The sequence below is a fragment of the Drosophila montana genome, unplaced genomic scaffold (assembly GCF_035044405.1).
Source record: "Drosophila montana isolate Dmon_TW-CO22-7 unplaced genomic scaffold, ASM3504440v1 contig_2481_1, whole genome shotgun sequence".
NCBI lineage: Eukaryota > Metazoa > Arthropoda > Insecta > Diptera > Drosophilidae > Drosophila > Drosophila montana.
The window spans coordinates 1,566,299-1,588,961 of NW_026997351.1; the positions used below are offsets into that span (position 1 = coordinate 1,566,299).

Here is a 22,663-nt window from a genome sequence, read left to right on the forward strand (position 1 = left end):
TAGTATATTATTAATAATCCAATGCCATCCAAGTTGACGACTTTCAAAATTTGCAGCTGTACCTTTTAAAGCATAAAAAGACAAACTCTTTCAAATTAAGACACATTCCATTAAAAAGTTATCGTAAGGCTTATCAATTACCATCTTGGGAACAGACTTTGGAAAAAGATAAAATTGACTTGGGGAAACTCATATTAAAAGTCCATATAAATTTTGACACTCATACAGAATGGAATAAAAGTCTATAAACTATAAACTTTATCAATTCTGTAGAATGTTCATCCTCAGCGAACTCGGAACTTAATTATTTTAAAGAAACAAATACTGTATCATCATATATATGTATGTATTTAGGAAAAAGCTAAAAAAAAAAATATATTATGCAGATATGCATTCGTTAGTAATGGGGGCTGCTGCGGATGCAAATGCCACACCCACTTATTATTGCTTGGCAATCTTGTTGGCATCGCAATGCAGATCGTTGTAGATGTGCTCGTTCTGGTAGTCGCTCTTCAGCTGCGTGACAAACTCGACGGCGTTGTCCTGCAAGAAGAGGAGGCGTGAATTGAATGGAATCTGGATTGGAATTGGGGACTTACATCGAAGAGGACATTCTTCTCGCCCTGCTGGTACTCGCCAAAGAGTTTAAAGACATCGACGAACTTGCCGTGGGCACCGAATCGCTCCGAGATGAGGGCAAACAGATGCTTGATGGTCTCCTGCTCGACGGGCGTGGTGTCGGCACGAGCAAAGATCGCGCGCGGCAGCTGCACCTCCACGTTGCAGCTGGCAAAGTCGGTAACGGGGCGACGCTCCAGCGTGGGGCAGACTAGCTGCCAGTCCTTGTGCTGTTCCAGCTGCTTGGCCGGCACAATCAACAACTGCTGCTCCGTGCTGGGCGAGATGTTGCACCAGTCCAAGCTGCGGCGCTTGTTCAACAAGGCGGCGCTCAATCGTGCCCGTTCGTTGGTGGCATCATAGTGGCTGTAGGCAATAGGATTAGGGTCATTCGCTGCAGGATTTCACACACCACACACACACACACACACAAGGAACGTTTGTCTTACATGGGCGCCTTCTGCAGTGCATCGCGATTGAGGGTGGGCGGAGCCACAGCCACAAGCAGCTCATCAGCGTCCAGTTGCTCGTAGACCAGCGGCAACAGCTTGTGCTCCCGTGCATCCGCATAGTTGGCCGCGGCGGCGATCAGCATGTCAGCCTTGTTGTTGGCCAGCGCCTCAATACAGTCGGTGGATTGGACGCACTCGAGCTCGGGGCGCGCATCACGGGCGTAGGCGGCGCTATGCAGAGCCTGGCACTTGGAGAACTCGGTATCCCGCTGGGTGCAGAGGCGCAGCTTGCGTATGGCGCTGCCATCGCGCTCAATCACATCCTTGTAGCCGGCACGCTCCAGATAGACCTTGGGATCGATTGGCTCCGGTTTGCTGTGATAAAACGCATTCTGGTTGATGAGCAGATGGGCGGCTGCCTCCTGATTCTGAGCGTGCAGGCCATTGGCAAAGAAGCGCTCCAGACGCGACTGCAGTTGGTGGAGCTTCTCCGTGCCGTGCACAGCCTGCTCGTTGGAGATATAACCGCTCCAGGGGCGCTGAGCCCAGGAACAGGCCGGTCCGGTTATGGGACGACGTGTGCCATCCTCGCACAGATACTCAAAGTCCTCGGGCTTGCCTTCAGCTGGCGGCGCCGTCGGGCTGCCGGTCAGGCCGAAATACTTCTTGATGAACTGCACCTTGCTAAAGGCGACATCGCCCTGGCCCTTGTCCAGGCAGCGTATGGCACCATCGTAGCCACTGTACTTATCCGGATAGTTGCACTGGGCCGGCTTCTCGCATAGCGCGCACAGATTAGCATATTTCTTCTTGAGCAGGCGATCCGTCTCCGGATGCGCCGAGTAGTTGCCCACCAGGCACGATTGCGTAAAGAACTCCGATAGCGATTTCAGCTCGCGCTCCGTCGCCGAGATTTGCGGATCGGCCGACACCTTCAGCACGTTCGTATTCTTCAGCTTGGTAATCGGAATCCTGTAGCCCACGTTACGGCCAAAGCCCGTGTGGCACGACTTGGCGCCGCGCAGCTCCTGCAGCGTGTGTATCGCCGATGATTTCTTCACCAGGATAATGCCCTCATAACGGAAATCAGCTGCAATTTGCGTATCCAAATTTTAGCACAAACGGAAATTTTGTTTTGTAATGAATTTTGCATATATTTCACGCCTGAATCGAAATCCCTCAGATTTTACTGCTGCATTGCATAAATTAACTTCATATTCAGAGGCTCATTTTTTCAGATTTCCTAAGCATAAACATTTTAAATATTTACTGCTGCATGAAACGTTGGCTTCTCAATTGAAACGTAAATGGTTTTTAATTCAGTTCATTTTCACCGGTTTATTTATTCAAAACTTCATTGAAAATAGCTGGCTTTTCTATTTAAATTCACCGGCAACCTTGTTAATATTTCACTTCATTTTCCCGGGCTCATTTTTTATTTCGAAATTTACATATTTAACTGCTGCATGTTTTGTCTATTCTAATTTCACGATTTAATAGTTTACTTCAGAATTCCCAATTTTGTACTTAAAATACTGACTTCTGCACAAAGCTGGTTTTTCTTTTTAAATTCAAAGAATTTTTCATCCAGTTCATTGTCACAGGCTCTTTTTTTAAAGAATTCCTTGTTTTAAATCAAATAAATTCACTGCTGCATTGCAAATAGATATTTTTTCTTATTCAAATTGTACTTGTACGTTTTCATATTTTAATTATTTTCACAAATTCACTTTTCCAGAATTCTTAGAGATTATTCTATACTTTTTTTGAATTTTTAATTCACATATTTGACTGCTGCAAAAAGTTGCTTTCTCTTTTATTTTTTTAAATTTCCCGTTGTAAAATCTCAGTTCAATTTCATAGATTCATTTTTTCAGAATAGCTAAAAAAAATGTTATTTTTCGCTGTTGCCACTTTTTAATACTTCAGTCAATTTCTACAGCTTTCTGACTATCTGAATTCCTTTAGATATGATTGAAATTATTTTTTAAATTTTAAATTAATCAAATTTTGGCTGCTGCCTTGCGCATAAAGCTGATTTTTCTATGCAAATTTAATGGTTTGATTTCTCTTTCAGAATTAATTTCCTTTGTTCCTAATTGAAAACTTTGATTTCATTGCATAAAGCTGATTTTCCTATTCAAATTTAACGGCTGATTTTGACTAGAGTGTTGCCACCTTGTTAATATTTCGGTACATGTTCACAGATTTATTTTTGGAATTCGAATTCCGCAAATCGACGAATTCAGAAATGCAAAAGTTGGAGAGAGACTAGATTGTGTAAGCAGATACTTGACTATAAATGTATGTATTCTTATATGTAGATCAAGTTCGTGTCAGTTTCTCGATCTGTACCGCCGCAAATAAAAAAACAGAAACATTTTTAAATATGGCCTTTTTATGCGAGGTTCGTGACCTCTCTCAAGTAAGGCAAACAGATATTTTTTGGTTTTGTGTGTGGTAGTTTGTGTATATAGTTTGTTTGTTTGAAATAAAATAAACTGTCTTTCTGGTCCCTGACTATCTCACTTCCTGTCAGCCGTCATATCATCCTGTTCTAAAAATCGCCTAATGATAACAATCGCCTAATTGAAACTGTGAGCCAATGGGCCACATTATGTGTTATTATTGCTGGCAACAAGCAATTACCATTTCTCGCACATTGGGAGTACTCACCATCCTTGTCCTCCTGGGTGCGTATCTCGGATATGATACGATAGTCCTCATTCTTGCGATGATATGCCATATACATGTCCTCCGGCTCGCTGGCCAGCACATCGGCCTTGCGCTGCTCGATCAGCTCCAGGCAATCGATCCGATCGCGTCCCGATACGCACTCCATGCGTATGCCCGCCTCGGATGGATCTTCGAGCAGCTTCTGGCAATCGCTGAAATAGATTTGCGGCACACACAACCGATCTGCAATAGAAAATACATAATTCGATATTAGTCTCCATCCATCCATCCCGATTCTCCCATCGAGCGTTCAGTTTGCTGGCTTACAGATCGGCTCCTCGGCGGCGCCATGGCTGCAGTGCAGCAGCAGCAGCAGCAGCATCGTTGCCGCTGGCAGAATCCGTGTGATCGTCGTTGATGCCATCGTCGCTTTAGCTCAACTGTGGAGCTCGGCTTGCCGGCCGGTGCTTTATATAGGCGATTGTGCACGGGTCGCTGTTGCGATCGAATTTGTTTTTTTTTTTTTGTTTGCCCCTCTATTTGCTATTATTTTCGCCTTTGCTTTTGTTGTCTTGTGTTCTTTGTTTTCTTTTATTTTGTTTTGTTTTGATTTGTTTTTGCTTTTCCACAATGTGCCGCTGTCTCTCTCTCTCTCTCTCTCTCTCTTTGGCAACGGTCGTTTTGATTGCCGGTGATCTTTCCATTAAGCAACAGCCACAAAGAAAACAAAACTTTAACGATACTGTACGTAGAAACGTCTCGAGAACTTTTGCCCGATCGGCGTGTTCTTCCCGGCAAAGCTGGGCTCTGCGCTACGCGCCGGTCGCCGGGCGTGTGGGTCTGCCTGCCAGCAGCTGGATGTCTAATTGCAATTAATGCAATAATTAATGAATTAAACTTGATCGATTGCCTACAAACGTGATCTCGAATGTGTGCTTAAATCGCATCAGTTGAAGCCTAATCCAATTGCAAGCCGAAAGAGAAGAGAGACAGGCGAGTAAGCTATATTATACTTATATAGGTTAAGCGAAAGCCGGCAATTAATATTGGTTCCCGTTCCGAGAAACTGGTAACTAGATAATCGAGTTACGCCGAGAACTGACCTTCGAAACAGCTCATAAGCCAGTTCTGTGGCCAAAAGCCAAAAGTAAATAAATAAAAATTAAACATAAATTCGAATAATTTCCATTTCTACAATTGACCAAAAATCGTAAATTGTTTAATATTGTATATACATATATAACAACTATTTAAGTAGATGAATCCAATTTCGATTTGGTTTAAGGTAAATTGACTTCCTTGTTGTTGTTGGTCTCCACCAATTGGCTGAATCAGCTGCTTAAAGCTAAGCACGTTCATATCTTTGGGTACACTGAGCACATATACATATATACACTGAAAGAAAAGCGGCTGGATGGAATTTATACCATTTTGCTTCTTAAGTACATGTAAGTATAAGTGATATCTTCTTGAATGCTCTAAAATAGAGTACAAATCATTTTTGAGCACAAAATTGACAAGAATATCAACTCTTGAATTAAGCACAAAGCACCTAATTGAAGAATTGGAATACTTGAATACTGCACCTGTGATTCTTCTATTCGCAAATTATGGGTCAAAGACAAAAAGTTCTTGAATTTGTCGATCTTATTCGTAATTTGACAAAGTTTGTCGCTGATTTGCTGTATTTTTCTCTGAGTGTAGCCACATACATGTATATTAATAGATTATATTTTTGAACAGGTTATCGCTGAGAAGCATCGGTTAGACCACAGCACTTTCAGAATAATTTCCCAGTGCTTATTGGATTAGTGCAACTAAGTCACTTAAAGTCCAATCCAGAGTCCTACACACACACACCCCCGCCACGTAGTGCCTACCCCCCGCCACGTCGACTGCTAATTGATGACCCCAGCTTGCATTATAAAACGGGCATAGCAAGCAATGCGAACTGTCATCATTTTTTTTATTTATTTTTTTATTGCTGCTCTCTTCTTAGGCCAACAATTGATTTATTTGCATGTCAGAACCTGTTTCGTAGAGCCCACAACAGGCAATCGCATCGAAACCCCTTTGCGAATATAAATTTTGCGATCTATTTAAAATGCAAGTGCGCAATGGTCAGGGGCAGGGGCAGGGTGGGGCGGGGCGGGGCATGGCGGGGTCGGCAGTGGTCACAAAACAAATTGTCGGTTTTGTGGTGGGCGGCGGGCTTATAAACGAAGCTAAATGAAATTCGCTGGAAAAGTCGGATAAACAAGATCACAAAAGTTATTCTTAAGCGTGTATCGCAGCGGGCGAACTTAATTATGTATTTTATTTATTGTTATTACTGCTTACGAATGGTGCACTTTTTGGTCAGGGCACCGAGTTGAACCAATTAAATGTTGCCGCTATATAAGTGCTTAGTTTATATTATTCATAATAGTCCTCTAGATGTGCATAACTCTGGCTGCATACAGAGTAGATAACTAGGGTGTGTGTGTGTGTGTGTGTGTGTAAATTGCACTTGTATTAAAAGGTCAATTGAAAAACACGACGAATTGTCGCAGCACGACGGGACTTTCCAAATGACGTACGGGGAATTTTAAATTCAAATTGAATCAAATCTCAGTCTTGGGTGTAGTGCGGGGGCAGCGCGGTCAATTTTTATTGCCATGAATTACTGTTGTTATGCATAATAAAATGAAATGGAAAGCAGGAAAGCAGGCAGAATCAGTTTAGCGATAAACAGTGTAAAAAACCACAAAATTTGTTCTAGAATTTACGTAATTTTTAAAACCAAGCGAAACAAACATTTTCAAATGGCAATTTAAATTACCCGCCAAATGGCAACACTGATTGTTCTTGCCGCATTTGTTAACACTAAAAGTGTGAGCGCCGCCTGGTGGCATTTTAGTTAACTAGTCTGGCACACGCATCCGATTCTATAGCTGCAATATGGTCACACATGCCTACTGTCAAAATATGGAGAACTGGTCACACTGAACTTTTGCCTCGAAACAAATGACACGTCAAGTGAATTGCATATTGGGAGGCAAACAGTGAAATAAATCGGTAATAAATTATACAATTAACTATACAATTCGATATACAAATCGTGGACAGCGTTGCTGGTTAGTTTGGTGCAAAGATGACCCAAGTGCCGTGTTACACGATCATCAACTCGCCGGACCTCGAGGTGCCGAACGAGATGCAGCTGAAGCAAGACCTCGAAAAAGGCGACACGAATGTAAAAATCGAGACGCTCAAGAAGGTGATCAAGCTGCTGCTGAACGGTGAGCGTTATCCGGGTCTCATCATGACCATTATACGGTTCGTGCTGCCCGTCCAAAATCACACGATCAAAAAGCTGTTACTCATCTTCTGGGAGATTGTGCCGAAGACCTCGGCCGATGGCAAGCTCCTCCAGGAGATGATACTCGTGTGCGATGCCTACCGCAAGGTGAGTACGCAGTCAGTCCAATCCCAGCTGGCAACTGACCGTACCTGCTTCATTTCCTCAGGACTTGCAACATCCAAACGAGTTTCTTCGCGGTTCCACGTTGCGTTTTTTGTGCAAGCTGAAGGAACCGGAGCTGCTGGAGCCCCTGATGCCGGCCATACGGGCCTGTCTGGATCATCGCCACTCGTATGTGCGCCGCAATGCTGTCCTGGCCATATTCACCATATACAAGAACTTTGATTGGCTGGTGCCAGACGGTCCCGAGCTGATTGCCAGCTTCCTGGACACGCAGCAGGACATGTCGTGCAAGCGCAACGCCTTCCTTATGCTGCTGCACGCCGACCAGGAGCGTGCCCTTAACTATCTGGCCTCGTGCATCGATCAGGTGCAGAGCTTCGGCGACATACTCCAGTTGGTCATTGTGGAGCTCATCTATAAGGTGTGCCACGCCAATCCTGCCGAGCGTTCGCGCTTCATACGTTGCATCTACAATCTTCTCAATTCGTCGTCGAATGCGGTGCGTTACGAATCCGCCGGCACCCTGATTACGCTCTCGCTGGCGCCGACTGCAATAAAAGCAGCTGCCGGCTGCTACATTGAGCTGATTGTGAAGGAGAGTGATAACAATGTGAAGCTCATTGTGCTGGACCGTCTGATTGCCATGAAGGAGAACGAGAACATGGAGAAGGTCATGCAGGATCTGGTAATGGATGTGCTGCGCGTGCTTGCCGCCCCAGACATCGAGGTGCGCCGCAAGACTCTGGCCCTGGCCATGGACTTGGTCTACTCACGCAATATCAACGAAATGGTGCAGGTGCTGCAGAAAGAGGTGGCCAAGACGCACAACGTTGAGCACGAGGATACTGGCAAGTATCGCCAGCTTCTGGTGCGCACCCTGCACACTTGCTCCATCAAGTTCCCGGATGTGGCCAGCAATGTGATACCAGTGCTGGTGGAGTTCCTCTCCGACACAAACGAGCTGGCCGCCGTCGATGTGCTGATCTTTATTCGCGAAGCAATACAAAAGTTCCCTGCGCTGCGCGGGCTAATTATAAAGCATCTGATTGAGGCCTTCCCACAAATCAAATCATCAAAGATCCATCGTGCTGCCGTCTGGATATTGGGCGAGTATGTCGAGGGCGAACAGATTCTCGAGGTGATTGCGGCTATACAGCAGACACTCGGCGAGATACCCATGGTGGATGCGGAGCAGCGCCGCCTCGCCGGCGACCAGACCGAGGAGCAGCTGCAGCAGCAGCAGCAACAACAATCGGGCACGCCTGCCAGCGGCGAAGCAGCCATTAGCAGCAGCAACAAGGTCACATCCGATGGCACCTATGCCACGCAGAGCGCCTACAGTCTGGCACCGTAAGTCGCTAAAGCCGTACTCCATACACTTGAGCGCCATTTATTTGTCTCGATCTCTTGCAGCGTAACCAAGAAGGAGAAGCGACCACCGCTGCGCCAGTATCTGATGGATGGTGATTTCTTTATTGGTGCTGCTCTATCGGCCACGCTGACCAAGTTGGCGCTGCGCTATGCTGAGCTGGAGCCGGATGCACGCACACAAAACCGTCTTACCACACAGGTGATGCTCATCCTGAGCTCCATATTGCATTTGGGCAAATCTGGTTTTCCCAGCAAGCCCATCACATACGATGACTCGGATCGCATCATGATTTGCCTGCGCACGCTCAGCGAGCGCACACTAGAGGCGGTGGCCGTGTTTATGCATGATTGCCGCGACGCACTCGGCAAGATGCTGGATGCCCAGTCGGAGGAGGATCAGCGCATGCTGAAGGAGAAACAGCGGGCCACGGCCAAGGTGCAGCCGGATTCGCCGGTGCTGTTTGCGCAGCTCTCAAACGGACGCGACAATCAGCTAGGCGAAAATGTTTTCGAATCCAGCTTGAACCAGGCATTGGCTGGCACCAAGACCGCCCAGCTCAGCGACATGTCCTCGCCCAACAGCAAGCTCAACAAGGTCACCCAGCTAACGGGCTTCTCCGATCCGGTGTACGCCGAGGCCTACGTTAATGTCAACCAGTACGACATTGTGCTGGACGTGCTGATCGTTAACCAGACAAGTGAGTCTAGTTCGCGTAACTCAAATCTCTTCCAGTTATGATCCCATTCAATATCCCATTTCCTCAGATGACACACTGCAGAACTGCACATTGGAGCTGGCCACATTGGGCGATCTAAAACTGGTGGAGCGTCCGCATCCAGTGGTGCTCGCGCCGCACGATTTCTGCAATATAAAGGCCAACGTAAAGGTCTCCTCTACAGAGAATGGCATCATCTTTGGCAATATAGGTGAGTGACCAGTAAGAGATTTACATGTAGCCGCCTTATTTTTGACCATTGCATCCCTCCGTTGCGCAGTTTACGACACGGCGCTGAATACAAACGTCGTGGTACTCAACACCATACATATTGACATCATGGATTACATCATTCCGGCCAGCTGCACAGACACCGAGTTCCGCCAGATGTGGCAGGACTTTGAGTGGGAGAACAAGGTGACCGTTAACACCAGCTTCACAGATCTGCACGAGTATCTCAAGCACCTGCTGAAGAGCACCAACATGAAGTGCCTGACGCCCGAAAAGGCGCTTTCTGGCCAATGTGGCTTCATGGCCGCCAACATGTATGCCAAGTATGTAAACAATGCCTGCTCCTTTTCAGCTTTCAGCCTAACAATTCCCGATTCCAGATCCATTTTCGGAGAGAACGCCTTAGCCAACTTGAGCATTGAGAAGCCCGTCGATGATCCCGACTCGAAAGTAACTGGCCACATACGTATACGCGCTAAGAGCCAGGTGCGTGTTTCTGCTTACGTTCCATTGTTATTTTTACTCATTGTTCATGTTCATCCGCAGGGCATGGCACTTAGCCTGGGCGATAAGATAAGCTCCTCGCAGAAGCAATCGGTGCAGGCCGCCTAGTTGATCATTAATAAAGGAAACAATAGGAGCAGCAGAAGCAGCAGCAGCCAGCACAAGAAATTCAACATATTTTAGAGGTAGTTGAGCCACGGTCTGCATTCCGCTTGATTTTTAATAAAAGCAGACCACAACAGCCACAACATACAACATATACAATAGTGCATTCAATTATAAACATATTTAATAAAGTTAACCGCCCCAATTCAAGTGTTCATATTTTGTCACGCACACAATTTGTTCACATTGTGCCTATGTCAGTGCAATGTGCTGTATGCTAGAGCGAGAAGGCACATGTTGCTATGTTTCCATAACTGTGCCAAGACATCAAATATTTTAGGAAGGGCTGGAATGCCTGTTTGTCCAGGATGTTATCTAGATCTATCTATCAATATTCAAAATTTATAAACAATTATTTTGAGGTGAACAAATTTTTTAGCAAATGTTAGTTTTGATTGGTTACGTGTCAACATTTTTATAAGGTTATCGTTTTTGTTATTATTATTTTATAAATTGTTTTTCGCTTCAATATGCGTACATAATTCACCAAATTGATTTAGGTTACACAATTTATTTATTTATTCATGACAACTTGTTTATTTCGTCACAATTTGAAATGAACGATTGTCACACCATAGCGCGCGCGCGCTTCCAACTATCGATATGTTATCGCACAAATTCGATTTGGCTTTTCCGATGATTGTTGAGGCGTTTGACAGGCCCAGCGCTAGCCGCTGACGTGTTTCCAGCAATACAAAAACACGAATCAGTTTATCCACACACAACATAATTTAGCATATTTAACTGGCAATGTGCGAATTCGTGATTTTGCCCACAGAATAACATAATAATCATTTGGGTAAAGTCCATATATATAGACAGTGTGCAGGGTTAAACAATTCAATAATTATCAATTGCCAACATTTTAGGCTCCGAATGAAAGTTGGCAACTGCTGAGCAACGACAACAACAACAGCAACAACAGCTAAACCAACGGACACAGCGGTTAGCACTGAGGTGAAGCGGCCACGGCAACAACAAACCAAGTGGAAAGCCAGCCGCATTAAACTGTAGCCGTGGCCACAGTCGACTGCAAGCACGCATTAATCACACACACACACACACATACACGCACACGCATACACATACTCATTTGTGGCTTACGTTGAGGTTGGCCAGGTCAAAGAGGAGAGGACACAGGCATAGACATGGCGCTGCTGACGATGATTGCCCGTGTCATTGATGGTCTGCCACTGGTGGGCACCATGCAGGACGATGAGCAGGTGCGTCGATTAGCACACAAAACGCACACTCACATTCACCTTAATAGCTTTCAAACGAAAACACTTTCACTTTTTGTGCATTAGAGCGGTCGCAGCATCTTGGACTACCAAAATCAGGCGAAAATGCTATTTCGCAAGCTGGGCACACACTCGCCGGCGCGCAGCAGCATCGAAACAGGACCATATTTATTCCAGTGAGTAGTAATTAAACGTTTATCAACACTGAAAGACAACAATTCAATTAACCAAATAACATTAATTATTTGTACATTGACTTCCATTTCGACTTCGCACCCGTACAGCTATCTTATCGAGAACGATGTCTGCTACTTGGTGATGGTTGATAAAATGTATTCAAAGCGCTTGGCATTCAACTATCTGGAGGATCTGGCGCAGGAGTTTCACACAAACTATGGCAGACGTGTCAACTCGGTGACACGCCCCTACGCCTTCATTGAGTTCGATGTGTACATACAGAAGGCGAAAAAGCAATTGACTGATCGCAGGCGCAACATCAGCAACATCAACACACAGCTGCAGGATGTGCAGCGCATCATGGTCCAGAACATTGATGATGTCCTGCAACGTGGCACTGTCTTGGCGGGTGCGTCCAAACCCATTCGTTTAAGCCTAACGTTAATATAAATGCATTCATTCCAGAGCTCGATACAAAAACGCAAAACCTGTCGATGATGTCGCAGAAGTATAAAAAGGATGCCAAATTGCTGAATCGCAAATCGATGTACGTGAAAGCGGCCGCCGTGGGCACTATATTTCTAGTGTTTATACTATATTTTTGGGTTTTGTAATATATGTATGTACGTACGTTAGACGCATTAGTTGTTTAGTTGTTAATTGTAATTGGCGTTGTAGAGCCGCGGCGCAATTGATGTTTGTTGTCGCCGTGTTGTCATCGTTGCCGCCACAGCGTCATAGACGTCGTCGTTGGCAGCGCAGCAGCAGATCGGAGCGCTCATTTCAAAGGCCAAAAGACATTTAAATATTTGATATAGTAATTGTATAACAGCAGCAGCAGCAGCAACAATAGCCACTAAATTGGTGGCAGGCAATTTTGATATGCTTTAATTTACCTTGCGTTGTGCTTTTAAATTTCATTTCCAAACATACACACACACACACACACACACACACGCACGCCCAAAGAGGGGCAAAGACTAACGAAACAATTCCATAAAACAGCGATAATCCTCAACAGTCCCATCGACTTCTGTTTATGACCCTTTTTCATATCGCATTTAATTGGTTTGCGAACGGAATTATATTGCATGCAAAAATATAATTGCCGCATTAATTTTTATATGTATCTTTTATCTTTTTTTTTTTTCCGTTTATGGAACCTGCCAGGCAACGAACATTTTGTAAATTGTAGAAATCCAAGCAAATGTGTGTATAAAAAAGTTTGTATATGATCCTAATCATGATTATGACTAATGATGGATGGTATGTTACATCAATAAAATACAATATTAGGCAATTTATAAAAATTATTAAGCAATTAAAGCAATCTAAATGAGTTCATAAAGTACTGAATACTTGACACGTCTTGGTAAATAATTATTTCAGCCAACAGAATCTTGGCTCTTCAACTGGCTCTTGGTATTCCATTTTCCCATTCAAAGGCCAACAATAAAAATGCTCCATTGTAATATTGTTTTGTTTTAGTGATTAATTTTCCCTTTATATATTTCCTTTCATTTGAGTGATGATATATATTCGCCTATTTCTTGCCATATTTCCGCTGACAAATGTGTATGGGATACATATATATATATATATATGGTTTATATATATAGTATATATATATGGTATATATATATAGTATATATATATAGAATATATATATAGTATATATATATAGTATACATATATATGGTATATATATGTATATATATATATGTGTATAGTTGAATGCCGCCTATTGGTTTGCGATTTTGCATATAAATTTTTAATATCAAATTTTTACAATTAGGAAAAAAATGCGCTGTTATCATTTACACAGTTTTGCAATGCTTGTATATAATTTTCAATTTGTTAAATATATGTGTGTACCGTATATATATATATATATATTTATGTGTATACTTTACTTTATTAAAAGTTGATTTAACAAAATTCAAAATGATATTCCAAAGCGCTTTGAAAAATACTTAGTAAAAATGGCCAATCGACAGGGAGCAGTTTTAATTTTATGTTGTTTCAAATTTGAATATATTAAAAGCGTTGCATGTGTTTTATTAATCTTTTGTTGTAGCTGCTTTAAGCTTTATGCATTTTGTTTTGAGTGTATAAACTACTTGGGAATTTGTTTTTCTATATAAATTTAAATATATGTATACAATTATTTCCTTTTTTGTCAATTTTTTTATCTTGTTTCTCTGGATGTTTCTTTTGTGTAAATTACAAAAGAACGTTTCTATGTTGTAAATCAATTGCAATTGTTACATTTGCTTAAATTTGTTATTTTTACTAGAAGCTCTGGCTGTGTTCGGTTGGCTATTTATTACTTTTACAAATATATTTTGTTGTTAACATTTTTAGAATTTAAATATATATAGAAAAAAAACATATTTTTTGCTGTAAAGTGACGGGACACAAAAAAAAAAACCAATATACAATAAAATATTTAAATAATATTAAAAAAAAAAATCCCATGTATTATATGGTTTATAATATGAACACTTCCTTTCACATCATAACTAGACAACATTAATATATAATGTGCTCTCTACGCAAAACTAACACGACTGACATGAGCCTATATATGTATACGTATGGTATCTAGTGCTATGCTATATATGTTTTCTAATTCCTCAATTACCTTTCGTTTAAGTTTAAAAAAAAAATATACAAAAAAAAAATGGTATCCTATGTCTGGGCATGAAAAATTCTATACAAAATATGGTCATACAATTGTTAAATCTTCCACCCTGGTGCTCATGGGTAAACCTAATGCTTATTGCAAATTCTGCTTTAGCTAATGTTAGTTAATTTTGTTGTTTTTATTTTTGGCTTGTTTCGTTATCTTGGTTTGTTGTTGTCTTCTTCGTCTTCTACATTCAAAGGCAGTTTTTGAGCATGGAGGGACAAGGTGAGATTCACGACGAAGCACTGATTAGCAAGAATATCGAATATAGTAACAGTACGAGTATACATAGGTGACAGCAGAAGATTGAGACGGAAAAAAGAACGAGAAGAAAAATCTCAAAAGAATATCCATAGAAGGAGCAGAAATATACACACACATTAAATAATATACATATATATATATGTATATATACATATATATATATATATATAGAATATATGTAGTATGTACCTATCGCGGGGTACGGCTTATAGCTATTAAAAAAAAATCTGTTTACAATATACGCATATATAGGTATGCTTGTATGGGCTTTAGAGTACGAGTACCGTTATTAGCTTAGCTTAGGAAAGAACTTTTTTGTTAAGTGTTGAGTAGCGCGTAAAGTGTAAGAGACCGGCATATCTGACGGCGTTGCTAACACTACGCAATGCGTTCTAAGTGCTCCTCTATACGCATGGGTCTCAAATACATATGCATATGCATGTATGTATGAGTGTTTACGTGTGCATTCCTGTGCACGGCCTGATCCTGTTCGCAGCTCACTTGATCCGCTGATGGTCGGGCGTGCTCTTCAGTATATCCGGCTGATGCGGATGCGGATGCGGATGAGGATGATGATGATGATGATGATGGCCACCCGTCTGCGAGTTGAGCGTGCCCTGATGGCTGCCGCTACCGCCTCCACCGACACCGGCACCACCGACGGCACCAGCGGCGGCGTGATGCGAGCTGCTCAGCGTGTGCGAGTGGGTCGAGTTGAGCGTGTGGGTTGCATGCGAGTTGAGCGTGTTGTGGGCCGTTGTGGTTGCATTCGTGGAGAAGCCCGTTATGCTGCCGGCGGCGCCGACAGCAGTGAGGCCAACGACACCGACACCAGCACCAGCAGGACAACCGCCAGGACCAGCGCCGGGTCGCTGGGAGGTGCGCAGCGAACGATGCGAACCGTTGCGGGTGAGCGAATTCATCTGCGGTGTGCCGGGCACCGTATGCCCCAGCGCATTCATGTAGTCCGCAATGAGCAGCGTGATCTCCAATATCTTCGGTTTGCTCATGGCAAAGAGCAGCTTCTGCTCGCAGCCGCCCGCGAGGGTGCCGTCGTCGTGCGAGACGACGAGCATGAAGTCATCCTGGCAGCCGCCGAAGGTCATCACGGTGCTGTACGGATAACGCGCCACAGGTGCCATTGTGGACAGCTCGAGCACATTGAGTGCATCCTCGGCAACGGCCAGCCAGGCGACGGGCGTGCCGGTGGCCGCATGTGGCTCGCACTGGCGCGGCTTGGCCTGGAATAGGCAGGCGCCGAAGTAGGGCCATTTGCGGCAGCAGGTCAGATAGATGCGCACGCAGTCGAGCGTGGAGCGTCCCTTGAGCAGCGTCCACTTGGATATGAGCAGTTCCTGTACATCCTTTAGCTGCTCGGCGCCGAGAGCATCCCGATACCGATACGGATAGAACTTGTCCAGCGCCTTGAGCCCGACATCGCGTGACTTCTCGTGCGTGTAGTCGCCCATGTCGATCTGCGACATCAGCGAGGCCAGCTCCAGGGCCAGCTCGCGTGAGAGCGGAAAGCGGCCCTGCACAATCTGGGCATTGGTCTGGTAGCACAGCAGCAGTCGCTCCTTGTCCGTCTCGCACTTGATGGTGTGCTTCCAGTAGAGTCTGTTCTTGTAGCTCAGCTGAATGACCCGCGAATTCTCGAACTTGCCGGATCCCTTCTCGCGCAGCGCCGTCTCCCACTTGCTGATCACATCGCACAGCTTGGCCAGTGGCTCCAGATAGTGTTCCAGATCCTTTTCAATGGGATCATCGCTAAATAGGCAAAATCCGTTGTTGGCATCGCGGGTGCCCAGCTCCTGGGCCAGTGTTGTTTGGAACTCCTCGATGGTGGTGGAGCCGTCGAAGGAAACCACCTGCAAAGCGTTGATATTCAAATTAGAATTGATTTAGTTCACTGAACATAAAAATCAATACGAAATTCTCCCTAAATCTGTTTTATAATCCCTAATGATAGTCCACAAACTAAAAAACTAGAAGGATATTTAATTAACAAGTAAAGCAGTTCACGAATGGAAAATGCGCCTAGAGAACTAGTGAACTTTTGTGCTTGTGAACCAGCTAAACAAATAAGAATTGAACTAGTTCACTGAACGTTCAAGTACATACGAAATTCTCTCTAAATCGGTTTTATAATCCCTAATGCACAGTTTACAAACTAAAGATCTAGAAGGCTATATAATTAACAGGTATAACAGTTCATGAAAGGAAATTGCGACTAGGGAACTAGTGAACTTTTGTGCTTGTGAACCAGCTCAACAAATAATAAGACGCTGTTCAAAGCACTCACAGGTTGGGTAGTAAATTTATAAGTTATAAGCTTATAAACAAGCCATTTAGTTTGTGAGAACTAGTTCAGAGAACTAAGCGGCTAATAAGAAACTACATACGCAGTTAATGAATGAATATGAGATCACCGCTGACTAGTTGGCTAGTTTTGGTGTGAACTAGTTCACAAAAATAGTTTATTTTCCACAAAAAACGAGCTCCCGAAAAGTAATCCGCAGGTGATCCTATCTTAAAATTATTGAGAAAGCAAAACCAAACAATAAGAACTACTTAGTTAGATTTGGTGAAACAGTTCACGTTTGCTGCTTACCTGATACGTGGTGTTCATCATGTGTACGGGTATGGCATGCGGCAGGGAGTGATGATATGGATTCTTCAGCAGTATGGAAAGGACCTCCATGCGGGACGGCTTCGTCTCGCGTCCCCCGTTCTTCAGGGTGCGCTCCAGTGCCCGCTCACAATAGGCGGCATATTTGCCCGTCTCCGTTTTGGTGTCCGCATTGCGGGACAAATGCAACTTTAGATACCAGAGCAGGCGACTGGATTTGGGCACAAACAATGAGACGGCCAGAGCGAGTAGTTGCCAGCCCTGAACAAAGCTGTACGCGGGCGGATTTGACTTGCAGTCGATGATGGGCGTAGAAACGGGCGCCTGTTCAAGAACAACACAGATAGACAGCGAGAGAGAGTGAGAGAGTCAGTTGAAGATGAGATCATCTTGAGTTATGGATTTGGCAACTCTACAATTGACTACAATAACTGAAAGCAATCGTACAACTTGGGACACACGATAATAAAGAAATCGTGTATCGTATATCGAATATGGTTTATCGTATATCGATTATCGAATGACAAGACAAATTTCCCCTCATACCTGTATTGATGTGGGCGAACTGCCGTTGGCTTGAGCTTGGCCTGCCTGTTGGGTATCACAGGTGAACAGGCTTTGGGTGGCGCACAATAGTAGTTGCTGTAAATTTCGTGAGCGTTGTCGTCGTTGTCGTCAAATGGTTTACGTACAGTGTTGGAAAACGGTTGGTATTTACGGTTTACGGTTATCGGTATTGGATTTGGTTCGATACACATACAAACGAAACGAAAAACGTTTCAAAACGAAAAGAAACAGAATAGAAGAATAGAAGAAAAGCCAAAAAACGTTTGCTGATCAATTTTTTGCTGTTTAGCTGAACACAGAGTTGAGTTTGTTTTTTTTTTCCATGTGCTGTTTTTTTTTGATGTTGTGATTTTGTTCTTTTTTTACAGAGTAGCCTTAATGTATATGAATGACACGCTATACAAAGGTAGTTCTCATTTTTTTTAAGAAGCGCAACTTGCAAAGGAAATGAATAAACTTTATACGAAACATTCAAAGCCATTGAAAAATAATGATAGCAGCAAACTAGGCGCAAATTGAACAACAGAAAGGGACAAACCATAAACGAGTTAGAAAACGCTAAAGATCAATAAAGTGGGAGACAATTATGAATACAATGCACGATTTATGCGTGGCCACCTTAAACGTGATTGAGAACTTATCGCAAATCGATATTAAATCGATAACTTATTAGATACGCTGTTCTTTCTTGGCAAAGTTCTTATTACGTTAAGTGAGCTGCGTATAAACGTAGCACATGAGAGAGAGAGAGAGAGAGAGAAAGAGTGAGTGAGAGAGACAGAGAGTGAGTGCGTGTGGTAGAGAGAGTATTCGAGTAGTATACGTATACACTGAGCGTAAAAGTATATACTTTTAACTCGAGTTGCTGTTGTGTAAGTGATTTGGGTTGTTTCCTTTTCATGTATGTACATGTATGTAGGTTGAGCGGTTGGGTAGGGAATGGCTTGTATGTAGGGTTTGTTTCGAGTGAGGTGTGTTGAATGTATGTATGTATGTATGTATGTATGTACCTAGTAGGTTGGTAGAGTATGTAGATTGTAGAGTATGTAAGAAATTTACAGCAAATACTTAACACATACTGATAACGAATCAAAAATAATTAGATAAAAACTATACACATGGAAATAATTTTTATCGTTTTTTTTTTTATTTTTTTTTTGCTGCTTGTTTTGGTCTTGAAAGCTAAATATGTACTTGAGAGATCATGTATGTGGATATGTGTACACATACTAATATTTGAGTAATAGATAAAGTATGACAGTTATGGGGGAAATTTATTGTCTGTTCACTACTTGAAAAACAAATAAAAACAATGCACACACACACACACACGCACACACAAAAAAAAAGAGACGATAATAATCGAGCAATTGGTTAAGATTAACGAGAACATGCAGAAAAACAGATGAACAGAATAATGCTTGAGTGTGATATAATAGTAGGCATGTCTTATAGGTATGTATGTATGTATAACTTAACGATTATAATAAGTATTTATCATTGATTATAAAGCGTTCGTAAGCTTTTTAAATGTAAGCAAAGCTTTTTTAAAGCTGGCCAAATGTCTCTGATCGTTGTACTGAAGCGATGCATTTTTAGGCAATAAAAATAAAGCAGTAGAATACAAAACTTGGGTAGTACTTGACATACGATACCTAGTTTCATGAAATTTTTAGGGTTGGGTAACGTCTGCAAAGTAAAGCTGCATCAGGCGAGAAGCTTTTAAGGCTAATGCGAGCTTTTTGTGAAAAAAGCTTTGGGGTAAATATGAGTTAAAATCGAAGTGGCGTTCAAGTTTTTGAAAAAAGTTTCGCCAATTGACGAACCGTAGCTTTTCTAGAGCTTTTTAATGTTGCCACTATTCTGATTGGGATTCGTAGAGCCAAGTGCAAGACATGTACCCAACTAGTTAGTTACTGGATTAGTCTGAAGAATCATATGGAAATTATAAGGTAAATGAGAATATTAACAGCAAACGGGGGAAAAGTCGGGTCAGAACTAAAAGAGCTTTTTGAGGGATAAGAAGCTTTGCAACTGAAAAACTTACGCGCGTTTGCTTGCCCAGTTTCTTGTTTACCTGGACACCGACACTTAGTTTCTGGCCCATATGTCGGGAGGTTTGCTTGATCAGAATGCAGATCATTTCGGTCTGTAGCTCCGGCATGTCCAGGCAATGCTGCAGGGCATTCTGGGCGAGCACCACATGATAATCGATGCCGGGCTGATTGACGGCCACCGACATGAACAGCTGAATGCTCTGTGGAGGGCAGAGGACATGCATATGTATGCATATGTATATTGAAGAAGCAAATCTTGAAGTCCGGCTGTGAGCTTACCTTGAATAGCTTTATGGCCTCCGGTTGCATGGTCTCCGTGTGCATGGAGGAGAGTGGAGCTGTGATCGTATCTTTGGTGTGCAGCAGTATGGGATGGCGCCAGAGCACACAGTCTATATCAGAGTTGAAATTGACTTTGTGAAGATGCGTCCACATTATGCTATTATGCTGCACTTACTTGGATCTCCATCGGTTTCCATGAGCTTTTGGACCAGCTGCTCGTACTGTGTACCCGCACTGGGTCCGCCGCCCGAGACGACGGTCAAATGGTATAGCCAATTGTCGCGCTCCGGCTTGCCGGATAGAATCAGATACGTGGGACCCTGATGCGCCGGGTAGATGGCGACAGTGAGACGCGCCTGATCCTGTGCCGCATCCTCGCGCTCCTCCGAGTCGGAATCGGAAACATGCTCAACTTCTTCCACGCGCGCATCGCGCATATTGATCTGACCCAGCGGATTCTGTAGGATATAAACGGGATTTGTGATATCAGTTGTAGTCTAAGGCTTGTGGCTTGGCATTGCACTTACCGTCTCTACGGGCGCCTTGAAGTAGAGGAACATCTTGCCCAGTAGGACGCACCAGCACTTTTTGGCATGTCCGTTCTTCACCTTGGTCACCCAGCCCTGGACTGTCGGCTTCTGATCATCGCGACTGAGCAGCAGTTTGGTCGCATTGCGACGCTGCACATTCTGCAGGACGCGTATCCAGTCGTCCATGGTGGCATGCGAGTCGGCGGTCAGGTAATAGACCTTCTTGCCCGTATCGATCTCAAAGGTGGAGGCGCCCTCCGCCCGGCTAATGCGACAAGCCTCGTCCAGCAGTATTTGGCCTTGCGGCTTGCGCTGCACGTCGTGCTGACTCTTCCAGTAGTTGAGCGTGCCGTTCTTCAGGACGAACCAGCGTTTGCGCCAGGTCTTCAGCTTGCCGCCCAGCTTGGCCAGGTGACCCATCTAAGAGAGGGTAGGGTAGGAGTTAGATAAAATCGTAGATAATAAATTCGTTATGCTCACCTTCTCCAGAGATTCGAGCTTCTTGCTGGGCGAGTCCACGTAGGATTGGCGCATCAATAGCGACGGCATCGAGGCGTCCATGCATGTCGATTCCGAGACGGCATCGGGGGGCAGCGCGTAGTCATCGGAGAGGCCTGATTCAAAGGAAAGATCTGAAATTACTGTGCCACGCATGTGGGGGCTCACGCGCAGTTGCGTCAGCTGCGCGCCAGTGGTAGTGGGCGTATATAGGCGTGGCAGAGTGCTCTGTACACTCTTCACGGGCGCCAGCGCCGGCGCCTGTGGGTGTGGCAGCGTCTGATGATGCTGATAATGGTGTGCTTGATGTTGTTGTTGTTGTTGCTGTGTGGGGATGCGCGTGTGGACTGTTATGTGGAGGTGTGCGAGTGTGCGTGTGCGTGTGTGTGTGTGTGTGTGGTTAATGGCGGGGTGAATGGGAAATTATGGAGGTTAATAGTGGCCACATATATCGAGATGAAGGGCGAGGCGCAGGTAGAAGATGCAACCAGTTCAAATAGTTCTTAGAAAATCCATTGAAAACTATTTTTAATAGAGTATTTTTTTTAAGACTGGAGTTTGGGATTCTTTCAGACCTTAAATCAAATATGCTACAGGGCTGTAAGGAATTAGGTTAGAAGAAGAAAAGTAGAAGCCAAATGCAATGCAATTATGAAATAATACAAGAATTGTCTACATATGTGGTAGATAGAGATCAGGAAAGACTATAGAATACAAGAAAACAATATATGATTGTTTAAATAAATTGTTCAACAATAAGGTCAAAAAAATGTAAGAAAAGATATCGGATATAAGAAGCAAATAATATTCACTCAACTTTGTTATAATCCTCGAGAAATGTCAAGGGTATGTGAATTAGTCGAACACAGACAATAATTAAGTATATAAATGAATTGAATACAATAACAATTAAAATAAAATGCTACGAATGTTAATGAAATAAATATGTAATCTAGCTTTAATACTTTAGACTTTTAAGTACATGTTACTGTGACAGGAAAAACAAGAGTTAAATAAAAGATCAAACAAATAAATTAAACAATGACAGAATGTTTTATGTTCTTGTTTAATATTAACTAAATTTTAAATTAAAGTTGGCCGTAACGACCAACAACAACAAGGTATAAACGTCGAGATTTGTCTCATTTTCGTTGTTTATAATTCTCAAGTGGTTATGGCTGAGGACAAGGCAAGGGCAAATAGCTAGCTCTGGTGATAATAGAACCGGGAGGTTCTTTTAATAGCTATACATACAATCTGACCATTGAGCTCTTTTTAAGAAAGCTTTAGAATTTTTTGTTGCTTATAATTCTCAAGTTGGGCTAAGGACACGGCAAGGCTGGCGAAGTCTGTTCATAATATACTGGGAGCTTCTTGACATAGCTATGCAGAAAACCTGACCAGTTAACTCTTAAAATGAAAAATAAAAGCTATAACACTTTTCGTTGCTTATAATTCTCAAGTGGTTTTAGCTTCGGGCTGAGGACAAGGCAAGGGCAGCTGGCTAAGTCTTTTAATAACAGAACTGGGAGA

The 22,663-nt window shown here is 43.3% G+C and overlaps 4 protein-coding genes across 15 annotated transcripts in view; 2 read left to right on the forward strand and 2 right to left on the reverse strand.

Annotated features, from left to right (window-relative positions):
* Positions 1–327: 327 nt before the first annotated feature.
* On the reverse strand, positions 328–4,235 carry Tsf1 (Transferrin 1). The gene is made up of 5 exons (XM_064682599.1): positions 4,074–4,235; positions 3,747–3,989; positions 1,068–2,160; positions 600–984; positions 328–543 (listed from the first exon to the last, which is right to left on the reverse strand). The coding sequence occupies exons 1-5, from the start codon at positions 4,168–4,170 to the stop codon at positions 442–444; spliced, it is 1,920 nt and encodes a 639-aa protein (XP_064538669.1). The 5' UTR covers positions 4,171–4,235; the 3' UTR covers positions 328–441.
* A 2,459-nt stretch (positions 4,236–6,694) lies between these two features.
* betaCOP (coatomer subunit beta) lies at positions 6,695–10,341 on the forward strand. 2 transcript variants are annotated; one of them, XM_064682293.1, is made up of 8 exons: positions 6,695–6,803; positions 6,855–7,191; positions 7,253–8,559; positions 8,623–9,278; positions 9,346–9,507; positions 9,577–9,850; positions 9,908–10,013; positions 10,074–10,341. In XM_064682293.1, exons 2-8 carry the CDS (start codon positions 6,880–6,882, stop codon positions 10,137–10,139), a joined length of 2,883 nt encoding a protein of 960 aa, XP_064538363.1. In that variant the 5' UTR covers positions 6,695–6,803; positions 6,855–6,879; the 3' UTR covers positions 10,140–10,341. The 2 variants fall into 2 exon arrangements, with proteins under 2 accessions (XP_064538363.1, XP_064538362.1); XM_064682292.1 differs by having other exon boundaries at positions 6,729–7,191.
* A 494-nt stretch (positions 10,342–10,835) lies between these two features.
* Positions 10,836–12,255, forward strand: Sec22 (vesicle-trafficking protein SEC22). Its single transcript, XM_064682295.1, has 5 exons — positions 10,836–10,995; positions 11,066–11,419; positions 11,504–11,613; positions 11,722–12,023; positions 12,080–12,255. Exons 2-5 carry the CDS (start codon positions 11,345–11,347, stop codon positions 12,226–12,228), a joined length of 636 nt encoding a protein of 211 aa, XP_064538365.1. The 5' UTR covers positions 10,836–10,995; positions 11,066–11,344; the 3' UTR covers positions 12,229–12,255.
* A 1,110-nt stretch (positions 12,256–13,365) lies between these two features.
* The window catches only part of LOC135428355 (uncharacterized protein CG43867), a 148,561-nt gene continuing 139,263 nt past the window's right edge, over positions 13,366–22,663 (reverse strand). The window contains exons 4-11 of one of the 11 annotated variants that reach the window (XM_064682299.1): positions 21,113–21,477; positions 20,630–21,052; positions 20,278–20,560; positions 20,100–20,212; positions 19,811–20,020; positions 17,743–17,838; positions 17,179–17,520; positions 13,366–16,435 (exon numbers count right to left, since the gene is read on the reverse strand). In XM_064682299.1, the coding sequence (XP_064538369.1) occupies positions 15,065–16,435; positions 17,179–17,520; positions 17,743–17,838; positions 19,811–20,020; positions 20,100–20,212; positions 20,278–20,560; positions 20,630–21,052; positions 21,113–21,477 (3,203 nt within the window). In that variant the 3' untranslated portion in view covers positions 13,366–15,064. The remainder of the gene's footprint in view (positions 16,436–17,178; positions 17,521–17,742; positions 17,839–19,810; positions 20,021–20,099; positions 20,213–20,277; positions 20,561–20,629; positions 21,053–21,112; positions 21,478–22,663) is intronic. The other 10 variants (XM_064682297.1, XM_064682296.1, XM_064682304.1 and 7 more) reach the window with 10 other exon arrangements.